This window comes from Podarcis filfolensis (genome assembly GCF_964270895.1).
Source record: "Podarcis filfolensis genome assembly, chromosome: 8".
NCBI lineage: Eukaryota > Metazoa > Chordata > Lepidosauria > Squamata > Lacertidae > Podarcis > Podarcis filfolensis.
In genome coordinates, this window is record NC_139611.1 from 5,696,468 (window position 1) to 5,711,378 (window position 14,911).

At 46.6% G+C, this 14,911-nt stretch overlaps 1 protein-coding gene across 1 annotated transcript; it reads left to right on the forward strand.

The window, feature by feature from the left end:
* The first annotated feature begins 1,960 nt into the window (after positions 1-1,960).
* LOC310769888 (uncharacterized protein) lies at positions 1,961-13,948 on the forward strand. Its single transcript, XM_083629753.1, has 2 exons — positions 1,961-2,545; positions 13,325-13,948. Exon 2 carries the CDS (start codon positions 13,335-13,337, stop codon positions 13,803-13,805), a length of 471 nt encoding a protein of 156 aa, XP_083485879.1. The 5' UTR covers positions 1,961-2,545; positions 13,325-13,334; the 3' UTR covers positions 13,806-13,948.
* Positions 13,949-14,911: the final 963 nt, after the last annotated feature.

Here is a 14,911-nt window from a genome sequence, read left to right on the forward strand (position 1 = left end):
TTGTTTATCCAGCAAATCCTTATCTCATAGCATTACAGCTAAAAACCCCTTATTTTCTATCCATCTTCTTAAATTATTGTAACTTAAACTTTTACTTATATACAAAGAAAAAATAACTATTCTTTCATATTCTTTTGTACCATTACAGCTAGAAACCACTTAATTTCAATCCAACATCACTCAACATTCCTTAATATTACAGTATTTTTGCAAATAGTCTTTGAATTTCTTCCATTCTTCTTCTGCCGACTCTTCTCCCTGGTCACGGATTCTGCCAGTCAATTCTGCCAATCCCATAAAGTCAATCAACTTCGTCTGCCATTCTTCCAGAGTGGGTAGATCTTGCGTCTTCCAATACTTTGCGATGAGTATTCTTGCTGCTGTTGTTGCATACATAAAGAAAGTTCTATCCTTTTTTAACACCAGTTGGCCGACCATGCCCAAGAGAAAGGCCTCTGGTTTCTTCACGAAGGTATATTTAAATACCTTTTTCAATTCATTATAAATCATTTCCCAGAAAGCCTTAATCCTAGGCACGTCCACCAAAGGTGAAAAAATGTACCTTCATTATCTTTACATTTCCAACATTTATTATCGGGCAAATGGTAAATTTTTGCAAGCTTGACTGGGGTCATGTACCACCTATATATCATTTTCATAATATTTTCTCTTAAGGCATTGCATGCCGTAAATTTCATACCTGTGGTCCACAACTGTTCCCAGTCAGCAAACATAATGTTATGTCCAACATCTTGTGCCCATTTAATCATAGCAGATTTAACCGTTTCATCCTGAGTATTCCATTTCAACAGCAAGTTATACATTCTTGATAGTATCTTAGTTTTGGGATCTAACAGTTCTGTTTCTAGTTTAGATTTTTCCACCTGGAAGCCAATTTTCTTGTCCAAATTATAAGCCTCCATTATCTGAAAGTAATGAAGCCAGTCTCGCACTTTATCTTTTAGTTTCTCAAAACTCTGCAATTTCAATTTGTCACCTTCTTGTTCCAAAATCTCCCAATATTTTGGCCATTTGGCCTCCATATTGAGCTTTTTCTGAGCCTTCGCTTCCATCGGTGATAACCACCTTGGGGTTTTATTTTCAAGTAAATCTTTATATCTTGTCCAGACATTAAACAATGCTCTTCTGACAATATGATTTTTAAATGCTTTATGAGCTTTAACCTTGTCATACCACAAATATGCATGCCACCCAAAAACATTGTTAAAACCTTCTAAATCCAAAATGTCTGTGTTCTCAAGAAGTAGCCAATCTTTCAACCAGCAGAACGCTGCTGATTCATAATAAAGTTTAAAGTCTGGCAGGGCAAATCCACCCCTTTCTTTTACATCAGTTAATATCTTAAATTTTATTCTTGGCTTCTTGCCCTGCCAGACAAATTTAGAAATGTCTTTCTGCCACTTCTTGAAACAGTCCATCTTGTCCACAATTTGCAGTGTTTGAAACAAAAACAACATTCTAGGCAATACATTCATTTTTATAGCTGCAATTCGACCCAACAAGGAAAGCTTCAAATTTGTCCAAATTTCTAAGTCTTTTTTCACTTCCGCCCAACATTTTTCATAATTATCTTTAAATAAATTCCCATTCTTTGCTGTCATATTAATCCCCAAGTATTTCACTTTCTTCACAACAGTTAGACCTGTTTCATTCTGAAACTTCCCTCTTTCAATCGGTGTTAAGTTTTTCTCTAAAACCTTAGTTTTTGACTTATTCAATTTAAATCCTGCCACTTGGCCAAATTCTTGAATTAGTTCTAAAACTCTTTTGGTACTAGATTCTGGCTCCTGTAACGTCAAAACTAGATCATCTGCAAATGCTCTCAGTTTATACTGTTTGGCTCCAACCTGTATACCTTTAATCAACCGGTAGCCCTCCAGATGTTTTTGGGCTACAACTCCCATGATCCCTAGCTAGCAGGGCCAGTGGTCAGGGATGATGGGAATTGTAGTCTCAAAACATCTGGAGGGCCGAGGTTGAGGAAGCCTGCTCAAAATCCTCTCCTTTTCAACTCCCCCTCCTGGAACCCCGGCCAATCAGAAGCTGCCGTTCATTAACCGTTTGCTGGCAGGGAAAAAGGAAAACACCTGGTGACCCAACCTGCCTAGCAAAGACAAACTTTTCCGTCACAACCCTCTTCTCCTGAGGAGATCCACTGGGTGTGAACCAGCCCTGTACAACTCGAGATGACCCAGTTTGCAGGTTGCACTGACCTGTGGCAGCTCCCCAGGGCCTTGATAAGCCTCCTGGATGTGTTGTTTGGCCAGGATCCTGAACATTTTGTGTGTGTGTGGGTCACGAGTTGTGCAGGGTGACTGTCTAAAGAGCCTAGCTTGCTCCATTGACCAGTCAGGTGGCGATGAGGCATCAAGCTTTTGTTCCATTCTGGGGAGCCCTGATGTGCTCTGACAACAACTCTGTTTCCAGCTCACAGAGGATTCACGCTGTCAGCAGCCTTTCACAGGCAGAGAGCCTTTCTCCCTGAGGGTCCTCATCCACCACTGGTGGTTGCTCCTAGGAGAAAGTAAGTGCAATGGACTTTCTTACCTGCTGGTTTAGATTGTGAGTTTTCTGCCTTCCTTTGGGGGGTTTTAATACTTCAGCTGCAATCCAAACAATTCTGAGAGTTTGTGCTTATTCCAACCTACCACTTTTTCCCTCCCACTAATTGCAGCATGGGGGGACGGGACGCAACAGATTTCCATGAATATCCCAGTTAGGGAGCAAAGGCAGCATCCCTTCCTGTCTGGTGGAACAAATAGCCTCCCTTGCACTTGCTGCTGTATTGTTGCACACCAACCCAAACTTGGAGTGCTGAGAGATCCCAAGGGTTCTAGATTTGGTTTCATTGGAATGAAGATCAGCAGAGACTGTGGTGTCTTTAGGATATATAGTTGTATTTAAACATATATACAACCTGAGCATAAAATGGAGGGGTTCACAGCATTAGCAGCCTGACAGATATCGCTTCAATAGGGACAAATGTAAAGTTCTGCACTTAGGCAGGGATAACCAGCTGCACAAATATAAGATTTGGGACATCCGGCTTGCATGCAAAAACGATCTAGGGGTCTTCATAGACCACATGAGTCAAAAGTGTGATGCAGCAGCAAAAAGCTGGTGCCATTTGAGGTGGCATCAACAGAAGTCAAGTGTCCACATTGAGGAAAGTTATACTCCTCCTCTATTCCGCCTTGGTCAGACCCCACCTGGAGTTCTGTGTCCAGTTCTGGGCGCCTCAGTTTAAGAAGGATATTGGCAAGTTGCAGTGTGTGCAGAGGAGGGCAGCCAAGATGAACAAGGGTCTGGAAGGCAAGCCTTGTGAGGAACAGTCGAGGGAGTTAGGTATGTTTAGCCTGGAGGAAAAAAAGCAGAGACATCACCTTGCCAACAAAGGTCCGTATAGTTCAAGCTATGCTTTTCCCAGTAGTGATGTGTGGAAGTGAGAGCTGGACCATAAAGAAGGCTGATCGCCGAAGAATGGATGCTTTTGAATTCTGGTGCTGGAGGAGACTCTTGAGAGTCCCATGGACTGCAAGAAGATCAAACCTCTCCATTCTGAAGGAAATCAGCCCTGAGTGCTCACTGGAAGGACAGATCCTGAAGCTGAGACTCCAATACTTTGGCCACCTCCTGAGAAGAGAAGACTCCCTGGAAAAGACCCTGATGTTGGGAAAGATGGAGGGCACAAGGAGAAGGGGACGACAGAGGACGAGATGGGTGGACACTGTTCTTGAAGCTACCAGCATGAGTTTGACCAAACTGCGGGAGGCAGTGGAAGACAGGAGTGCCTGGCGTTCTCTGGTCCATGGGGTCACGAAGAGTTGGACACGACTAAATGACTAAACAACAACAAAAAAGAAGAGAACACTAAGGGCTGTCACATGGAAAATGGAGCAAGCTTGTCTTCTCCTGCTCTGGAGAGTAGGACATAAACCAATGCCTTCAAGTTTCTCTCTCTCTCTCTCTCATTTGTGTGTGTGTGTGTGTGTGTGTGTGTGTGTGTGTGTGTGTGTGAAAGGCCCATTCACTTGCTCTATGGCACAGAGCAACTGCTTTGGTTAGGATAATCATGATGCTTGACTAGTCTGCCACAACCATGGTGTGCCAAGTTTGCTCTCATAACGTCTACCTCTCTCCCCCCCCCCCAATACTGGACCCCAAGAATTGGAAGGGACTTGTGGCATCATGCAGACTGACCCTCCCCCAGCCCAAACCTACAACGATATGCTTATCCACTTTGATTCTCTGCAACATGCTATTGAGCATCATGTCTAGTTAGGACGGGGAAATGAGCTTGAATCTAATCTCACAATAATTGCTCTGCTTCTGCTCCACATTTGCACTTAAGAAATGTGATGCACGCACACACACACACACACACACACACAGTTTCACATGCTTTAGGGATTATTAATCCTCAAGGAGCGTAAAGTCAAAAGCTCATCGGGAATCAGCGCTCTCATATTTCCCTTGTTGCAAGACATTTTTCTCACTGGAAACAAAACCCCAGCAGACAGCAGTACATTCAGCACAAATGACATGGCATAGGTCGCGAGTCAGAGGCCTGACCCTATACAAGGGGGAAACCTTTATGCTGTAAGTTAGGGGGCTCCCACCACTAAGAGAAAGGGCCTCAGATTTCCCTAAGCTATCAAGACCCTGCACAGCCAGGCTGCCTTTTAATGGAACATTACTGGCCCAAACTGCGCTCAAATAAATTTCAATAGGGACACTTTGGCATGGATAACCAGATGCAGAAATTTGTGGTGTGGGGGCAGCTGGCTTGACAGTAGGACACGAGTCAACAATGTGATGAAGCAGCAGAAAAAGCTATCGCAATTCTAGATCAAGGCAAGTAATAGAACTACTCCATTCTGCCTTGGTCGGACCTGGAGTAGAGTTTGTTTGTTTGTTTGTTTGTTTGTTTTTTCGCTTTCAAAACACAGTACTTTGATTCTCCTGGAAAGGCAGGTATATGACAAAGCCTAAAGATGTGAAAATGCACACACACCGAGTGATTACTTCAGAAAGCAGTTTTGTGGTCTTACAAGTTACAGTCCTGATGTTTTAAATGTTAAAGCTTTCTCCACAACCCCACACTCCTTTGATGTTTGGGTTATTGAAAACAAATTCACCGGACAGTTTGTCTTCTATATAGTCCATTTCAGTTCCTAGAAGTGTGAGTTGCGCTTTCTTTTCAATAAACACTCTAACATCATCTTGTACTACTTCCTCATCAGAGTCCACCTTTGATTTTGTGTATTCTAGTGTACAGTGGTACCTTGGGTTAAGTACTTAATTCGTTCTGGAGGTCTGTTCTTAACCTGAAGCACCACTTTAGCTAATGGGGCCTCCTGCTGCTGCCATGCAACCAGAGCATGGTTTCTGTTCTCATCCTGAAGCAAAGTTCTTAACCTGAGGTACTATTTCTGGGTTAGCGGAGTCTGTAACCTGAAGCATATGTAACCCGAGGTACCACTGTAAAAGAAAGTCCATTACAGCCTCTTGTACGGACACCAACTTTAACGCCTACATAGTCAGGTTTGTCTTTATTAAGTTGTTGTATCTTCTGCACAGCAGATGGGGTCAGTGTAAGGGCAGCTCTAGTGGCCTGAATCTTCCTCTTGCTCATGGCCTGAATGGTGGCTCTGACCATGGAAGAGGCCATCTCTTCCGCTCCGCCCTTTCAGCCCCATCCATGGACATGGTGGATGGAGCGACGCACAGCTGGGTGTCACGGCGCACGGGTGGAGTAGAGCTATTGACAAGCTGGAATTTGTGCTGCGGATCAGGCCATCTTGTCCGATGCCTCTGGCAAACCTGCAAGCAGGGCTCGTGCACAAGGGCAACTCTCTCCGCCTGTGGTTTTCAGCAATTGGTATGCTGCCTCCAGCTGTAGAGGCAGAGCACAGTCATCCATGAATTTGTCTAATCCACATTTGAAGCCATCTAGGCTGGTGGTAGGACTTGCCGATCAGAAGGTTGGCGGTTCGAATCCCCGCGACGGGGTGAGCTCCCGTTGCTCGGTCCCTGCTCCTGCCAACCTAACAAAAGCACGTCAAAGTGCAAGTAGATAAATAGGCACCGCTCCGGCGGGAAGGTAAACGGCGTTTCTGTGTGCTGCTCTGGTTCGCCAGAAGCGGCTTAGTCATGCTGGCCACGTGACCCGGAAGCTGTACGCCGGCTCCCTCAGCCAATAAAGCGAGATGAGCGCCGCAACCCCAGAGTCGGCCACGACTGGACCTAATGGTCAGGGGTCCCTTTACCTTTACCTTGGGCTGGTGGCCACCACTGCTTCCTGCAGGAGGGAGTTCCATAGTTCCCCAGGGCTACAACTGTTTTGCAGAAAGATACGGCAACTCGGGCTTTCAGAGGATCTCCTGGGCGCTGTGGCTTTCCCATTCACCAAGACCATGTTAAAAACTAGGCTGTGGGACATATATCACCAGGAACTGATCTCAGCTGTGGGAAAAACGTGTTCCCCTTTTATTTTCTACTCTCTTGGGTGCAGGCATTTAATCTTAATTATTTACTGCAAGAAAGAAGGGCCTTTCCACTGGCTAGGTTCAGTTCTAATCCTTCTAACCTCCTTTGGGGTAGGTTTGCGGGTTTGGCAGAAGCGGATAGGATCTGCCCATGTGATGCCCACCTGGTGGAAACTCTAGCTCACATGGCCCTTAAATGTAAAATGTATGGTGATCTCCTCACCTCCTGGGAAATAGAAGAGGAATAAATGGAGGCAGTGAGAGATTTTACTTCCTTGGGCTCCATGATCACTGCAGATGGTGACAGCAGTCACAAAATTAAAAGATGCCTGCTTCTTGGGAGAAAAGCAATGACAAACCTAGACAGCAACTTAAAAAAAAGCAGAGACATCACCTTGCCGACAAAGGTCCGTATGGTAAAAGCTATGGTTTTCCCAGTTATGATGTATGGAAGTGAGAGCTGGACCATAAAGAAGGCTGATCGCCGAAGAATTGATGCTTTTGAATTCTGGAGCTGGAGGAGACACTTGAGAGTCCCATGGACTGCAAGAAGCTCAAACCTATCCATTCTTAAGGAAATCAGCCCTGAGTGCTCACTGGAAGGACAGATCCTGAAGCTGAGGCTCCAAGACTTTGGCCACCTCATGAGAAGAGAAGACTCCCTGGAAAAGACCCTGATGTTGGGAAAGATGGAGGGCACAAGAAGAAGGGGACGACAGAGGATGAGATGGTGGGACAGTGTTCGCGAAGCTACCAGCATGAGTCTGACCAAACTGCGGGAGGCAGTGGAAGACAGGAGTGACTGGCGTTCTCTGGTCCTGGGGGTCACAAAGAGTCAGACACAACTAAACGACTAAACAACATGATGATCTCCGCCAACAATTTCTATTTTTAAATAATTTTTTTTTATTTTTAAATAATTTTTTTTTTATTGGAGTTTTACAAAAGAGAAAAATAAAAGTTCACAGAATAAAAAGCCATAGATAAAAATAAACATTACAAAAAAGAAAATACAAAAAATACACAAAAGAAAAACAACAGCTAATTAAAAAAACTAAGTTTGAAAAAAGAAATAAAACAAATCCATTTTTCCCAGTATCCTCAAATTCATGTGCTTATGTTCTTGACCTCCTCACACCTCCCCCCTTTTGTATTCCCGTTTACATACTTGATTCAGCAAATTCTTACCCTCTTTCAAATATTTTAACTTTATACCATAACATATTATACGACAATATTTTTAACCATTTATCAATACCTTTTTTACATAATCTTATTAACTTTTATCACTAATTACCACTTATTACCAATCCAAGCATAATTTTAGCATTCATTAATTTTATAATATTTCTGAAGATAGTCTTTAAATTTCTTCCAGTCTTCTTCCACCAACTCTTCTCCCAGGTCTCGGATTCTGCCAGTCATTTCCGCCAGTTCCATATAATCCATCAGCTTCATCTGCCACTCTTCCAGGGTGGGTAGCTCTTGTGTCTTCCAATACTTTGCGATAAGAATTCTTGCTGCTGTTGTTGCATACATAAAGAAAGTTCTGTCCTTCTTTGGCACCAATTGGCCGACCATGCCCAAGAGAAAGGCCTCTGGCTTCTTAAGGAATGTATATTTAAATATTTTTTTCATTTCGTTATAAATCATCTCCCAGAAAGCCTTAATCTTTGGGCATGTCCACCAAAGGTGAAAGAATGTTCCTTCATTTTCTTTACACTTCCAACATTTATTGTCGGGCAAATGATAGATTTTTGCAAGCTTGACTGGTGTCATGTACCACCTGTATATCATTTTCATAATATTCTCTCTTAGGGCATTACAAGCCGTAAATTTCATACCTGTGGTCCACAACTGTTCCCAGTCAGCAAACATGATGTTATGTTATGTTATAACATCCGCCAACAATTTCTAGACCATCTATGTATTCCAACAGGGAAACCAAAGGTTATGCGCTTCTTATTACAGGGGAGAGATCAGGAGCTCACCAAGACAGTAGCTAAGTTCCTCTATTTGATTTTTTGTCGCCAAAGTATGCCCTTGCTGGAAACCCACAGAGATGAGGCGGATTGCTCGCCTCTTCTGCCCTTTGGCGGGTGACTGTGCCATTGGGATGGCGACGAGATCGCACTGGCCTAGCTATTCTGAATGTATTCTGAATGTTCTCATGCGAGGCCAATAAAGGTGACTTGACTTGACTTTATTGCCCCCCAGCGGCCCCTCAGGCGAGTCACTCCAACTTCTTCCCTTTGGAGTTCTTGCAAAAGGAGTTTTTTTGGGGGGAGGGTTGGGGGCAACAGCAAAGAACTGCTGAGCCAGAAGCCTCTGGCAGTTGGCCTGTGGGTGACAGCAGCTGAAGGGTGTATGTGTGTTTGGACTGGAGTATTGTTTTCTTTCCTGGGACTCAGGCTTTTGTGCAAACGTGTCATGTGAGTGGCAAGCCCTGGAGTGCCAATGGCTCAGCAATTTCACCCTCTTTGTTGTGCTGCTGTTCCCAGAAGGTTCTGCCCTGTCATTAGGCCTGGATTATTGTGTTGAGCGCAGGGACTTTTCAGTTTACAGGAATGGCCAGTAAGGGCTCATTCACACGTAACTTTTGCCCTGCGCTTTCTAGGCACAGGCCTGCGCTTTCCTGGTTTGTGTCTGAGCACTTTTTCCATTTTCTTTGCCCTACCTACCGCATGGCCCAAGAAAACCTGCTTTTGATGCTGAATCAGAGTGGCGCTGTCGGTTAAACCACAGAGCCTAGGGCTTGCTGATCAGAAGGTCGGCGGTTCGAATCCCCGCGAGGGGTGAGCTCCAGTTGCTCAGTCCCTGCTCCTGTCACCCTAGTAGTTCGAAAGCACGTCAAAGTGCAAGTAGATAAATAGGTACCACTCTGGCGGGAAGGTAAATGGTGTTTCCGTGTGCTGCTCTGGTTCGCCAGAAGCGGCTTAGTCATGCTGGCCACATGACCCGGAAGCTGTACGCCAGCTCCCTCGGCCAATAAAGCGAGATGAGCGCTGCAACCCCAGAATCGGCCACGACTGGACCTAATGGTCAGGGGTCCCTTTACCTTTACAGTGGTACCTCTGGTTACATACGCTTCAAGTTACATACGCTTCAGGTTACAGACTCCGCTAACCCAGAAATAGTGCTTCAGGTTAAGAACTTTGCTTCAGGATGAGAACAGAAATTGTGCTCCGGTGGTGCAGCGGCAGCAGGAGGCCCCATTAGCTAAAGTGGTGCTTCAGGTTAAGAACAGTTTCAGGTTAAGTCCGGACCTGCAGAATGAATTAAGTAGTTAACCCGAGGTACCACTGTACAGAGCAAATGGCAATCTGGGTTTTCCGTGAAAGAGGAGGCTTTTGCAGGGAAAGTGGCGAGGCAACATGATAGACGTTTACGAAATCATGCATGGCTTGGAGAAAGTGTTTAGAGAAAAGTTTTCCTCCCTCTCTCATAAAACTCAGCTTTGTGGGCATCCAATGAAGCTGAGGGCTGGACAGTTAAAAGGAAGGGTTTCTCCCGCAGTACAGAGTTGAATTATGGAGCTTTGGGAGTAAGTAGTGTGTGCCAACCTGGATGGCTTTAAAAGAGGATTGGGCAAATCCATGGAGGATTATTAAGCAATCATTGGCTCCTAGCCAGGGTGGCTCTGTTCTGCCTCCGCAGTTGGAGGCAGCGATGCCCCTGAACACCAGTTGCTGGAAACCACAGGAGGGGAGAGAGGGCACTTGTTCTGGGATCCTGCTCATTGGCCACTGCGAAAACAGGATGATAGACTAGATGGGGCTCCTTTGGCCTGATCCAGCAGGCTCTTCTGTTGTTCTGATGTTCTTAATAATAATGATGATGATGATGATGATGATGATTTATTTGTACCCCACCCATCTGGCTGGGTCTCCCAAGCCACTCTGGGCAGCTTCCAACAAAGATTAAAAATACATTAAAATGTCACACATTAAAAACTTCCCTGAACAGGGCTGCCTTCAAATGTCTTCTAAAGGTAGTTGTTTATCTCTTTGACATCTGGTGGGAGGGTGTTCTGTCAGTGTTTGTAAAAAGCAAAAAAGGTTCTGACCTCCCTTTGTCGCCTCAGCCTGGTCCTCAGACCCTTGTCGGCATAAAAGAGTCCTTGCAGAGTACTTTCTGCTTTTATTCTTAAAAGTCTTTCTGCAAAAGCGACTGACCAGCTGTACACACATCAACACTACCAGCTTTCACTAACCAACCAGCCAACCCAACACCAAACTAACATTTCACACTCTATATATACAATTACAACCCAGTGCAGGCCGCTGATTCATGCTGACCCAGCTTTTTAAGCATTAAAGAAACAGCAGCCAATTTTTAGCCGTGACACGTTCCACAGGGCGGGCGCCACTACCGAGAAGGCCCTCTGCCTGGTTTCCTGTAGCTTTGCTTCTCACAGTGAGGGAACCGCCAGAAGGCCCTCGGCGCTGGACCTCAGTGTCTGGGCAGAACGATGGAGGTGGAGACACTCCTTCAGGTATACTGGACCGAGGCCGTTTAGGGCTTTAAATATCAACACCAACACTTTGAATTGTGCTCAGAAACGTACTGGGAGCCAATGTAGGTCTTTCAAGACCGGTGTTATGTGGTCTCGGTGGCCACATAAACCAGCCTTCTGCCTGGAAACCAGTAAAGCAAATGCCTTTGGGGCCTGAGACGCATCCCATGCCAGACTCTAAGCTGAGGCATCCCAGAATGGCTGCAACTCTCTCAGGAGCAGGCAGGGTTAGAATCCAGGACTATTCTGTGGGGAGTCACTCAAGCTGCAGGGAAAAGGCCAGGACTGTTGCTTTAGCCTACTGTGCTCTGCTACAGCTACAGAGCCAACCAAGGCCTTCCCTTGGCTCCCTCTAGCTCAGGCATAGGCAAACCCTGGCCCTCCAGATGTTCGGGACTACAATTCCCATCATCTCTAGCTAACAGGACCAGTGGTCAGGGATGATGGGAATTGTAGTCCCGAACATCTGGAGGGCCGGAGTTTGCCTATGCCTGTTTTAGCTAACTTAACACTTTCAGCTAAAGCCTCAGTCCAGGTCTGCCTTCCCACACCTGGTGCTTTGGCCCACATCCCCCACCAGCCCCAGCCAGCACAGCCACCTGCCTGCTAGGGTTGCCAACTGACCAGTGCAGTGCAGCTGCAATGCAGCAATGTGGGAAATGGATCCTCAGCTCTGGTCTGCCCATGGAGCACAGCAGTGCCGCGAGGGCTGGACTTCAGGGCCTGCAGAGGACCCAGAGAGCTGGGATTCCTGCCTTGCTGCTGGACTGTGAAATAAAAAATTAAGGTCTTATATATATATAATAAATGTTCATAAATGTACCAAGCAAACACGTACATAAATACATAAACCACATGTCTGAAGCAGCACAGGAGAACAGCCATGAAGCCATTTTTGCTCCCAAACTGACCAAATGTTTTCTCTGCAAAGTCAACGGAAAATGGAAAAGCCTCCCCGTTGTCTTTTCCTTCACAAATCCTGTCTTAAGGGTATGTGTGTGTGTGAATAAGGTGAGCCTGTGACCTAGCTCAGGAACTAAGTATTTACAAAAGACTGGCCGGGCTCCCCAGGGTATCCAATCAAGTAAGCATTAACAGGTAACCTGCCAGACAGGAGGTAAACAGCGCACTCAGATTTCTGGTAAACAACACACTCAGATTTCTGGTAAACAACGCACTCAGATTTCTGTTGTAGACCACCCCTTTCTGTGATATAGGTATGATGTATCTGGGGGGTGGTCTTGAGCTACACCCCTTCTGTGATGTCTGTATGATGTTTCTAGGGGTGGTCGTGGACTCCAGGGCGGGCAATTTTAAATGTCTATATAAGGGCAGACACACTTTTGTTCTGGGTCCTCCTCCTTCTCTTGCGTGTGAAGGGGTCAACCTGTTGCAACAGTTCAATAAAGATCAGGCTTACAAGCTGCTTTGCTTCTCAATATTCTCTGGTTGGCCTCTGTTATTTCCTCCAACCGATGGAGAACCTGCAAAGGACTCTGTAAGGGCTCATGTGTCCCCCATAAGGGAATAAGGGCAGATTTTTGTTTATTCAGTGGCGTAGCGTGGGTTGTCAGCACCCGGGGCAAGGCAAGTAATTTGCGCCCTAACCCGTGGATTTGCGCCCCCTAACCCGTGGATTTGTGCCCCCTAACCCTAACCCCCAGATGTTGTGCCCGGTGCGGCTACCCCCCCCTGCACCCCCCATGCTACGCCACTGTGTTTATTATGATGTAAATAAAAATATGCCCTTTTCCCTTATGGGGTATCCAAGAGCCGCAAAAATGCTGTGCAAGGGCTTATAAAGACTTTTGAAATTCCCATCCTCTAGATCAAGACCACCCCCAGAAACATTATGCATTCATCACAGAAGGGGTGTAACCTAAGACCACCCCTCAGATAAGGCGGTCTAAAACAGAACATTTGCATGTTGTTTTCTCCTGTCGCTTTGTTTATTTCCTGTCTGGCAGGTTACTTGATTGGATTTCTTGGGGAGCCTGGGCAGTCTTTTGTAATGATAAGGCTCACACCCTTATTCAAACACAGATTAAGACAGGATTTGTGAAGGAAGAGACAATGGGGAGGCTTTTCCATTTTGACCATGCAGAGAAACATTTACTCAGTTTAGGAATCAAAATGGTTCCAGGTTGGCTTTCCTGTGCTGATCTATGTACGTGTGGTTATGAACATTGCCATATATCTAAGACCATAAAATTCCTATCACAATTACAACTGGATGAACCTTGGAAGTCGCTTCCGACTCTACAATTCTAGGATCTTCCACCTTCTCTTTCTGTTTCAGGTGCAGCACCATGAGTAAGAACTGGGCTGCCTGGTACTGGGTCGTGGTGCTCCTGGTCGCTCTCGTCAGCGAGCCGGCCTTTTGCCGCAGGGGAGGAGGAAGAGGAGGCAGTGGTGGCAGCGGGGGCAGCAAAAGCGGAGGGTCATCGCGCGGCGGGTTCCACTCCCTGCCAAAGAGCAGCAGCAGCGGGCAAAGTTCCAGCGGCAGCCGCGGCGCGAAGGTTGCAGGGGCCGCAGCAGTGGGGGCAGCCGTGGGATACGGCCTGAGCTCCCTCGGGAGGTCTCGCTTCTCCCGAGGAGGGCAAGGCTCTTCGTCGGCCGGCAAGCATATGTCGCAGCCCGGGTTCCAGAACCCCAACTGGTCGGACCCCATGATGGAAGGCGAGCTCTACAGTCAAGCGGCCAAGGACCCCCGGGCAGGGACCCTCCTGACCTTCTCCCCAGTGGTGTGGGGGGTCACTTGCCTCCTGCTCCAGGGCTGAGGAAGAGCCCTATCATCCCCAGAGAGGAGCAGGCCCGGGAGGGCATTGTGTGCTGTGCTGTGATGGATGACATTTGTGGTAGCTTGTAGTGAGAAAGAGGCTGATGTGAGGTTCAGTGGTGGCAAAGGTCAGGGCCAGCCTGCCCATGAGGTAGGCTGAGGCAACGAGACCCCAAGAGGCAGTGCCCATGCCGGTGCCCCACTGCCAGTGGAGAAGGGGTGGCAGCTTCCAACTGTTAACGGAGAAATCTGAGGGCCCCCTTGGACAAAAAAACAAGGACACCAGCCAGGAATACCAGAGCAAAACAGTAGGTTTGGTCTTTATTGAAGACTGTCGCGGCAGGACTCCCACCTGCCACAAGGTGGAACAAGATGGAAGCCCTAAACAAAAGAGCCCCCAAACTTTTATTAGCTGCTAATCCCCATGTTACACCCCCCAAAAAAACTACATCACTAATACATCATGGTTACATCATGAAAGGGGAGGTCTGGTGGAAGTAATCTGAGCATCCTGGACCCTGCCCCATGGTTCTCCTTGCCCTCCACCAAACACCCATCAAGTGCAACGAAAAGGATATTTCCATTTCCCTGTTTCCCAGCCAAGTTAATCACACCCTTTTGTCTTCATCTGGGTTTGTTATTTCTGGAATGGCTACCTGTCTGGCCCTCAGGTATCAGGATGCCAGGAATTATCACTCAGGCAGAGGGGCTGCTGAGTAGCTGAGCTCACATGTCTATATGCATTTCTGAAATTTTCCCAGTGAGCCAGTGCATAGATACATTTATCAGTGAATTCTTACATTTGGTATTGTGCAGCAAAGGCCCTTTGAATAGACAGGAAGAAACGGTGATGAAAAGTTTGTGGGGACAAATCACAAAAGTCGCAAAAGTGATTGTGCTGCTTTTGGTAGTGGGCTGCATGTGCATGATATCTGCTGGAGGGGCAACCCCCTCCCCACAAACCTATACATAAATTCCTGCAACACGACGAGACATCTCGCCAAAACCTTACAAGTTCTAACTGGAACCCGGTGCTGCTGTCCACGCTTTGCTGGCACTGCCCCACAGCCCATAGCTTTGGCAGGGCAGGGGGACCTCGGCAGCAGA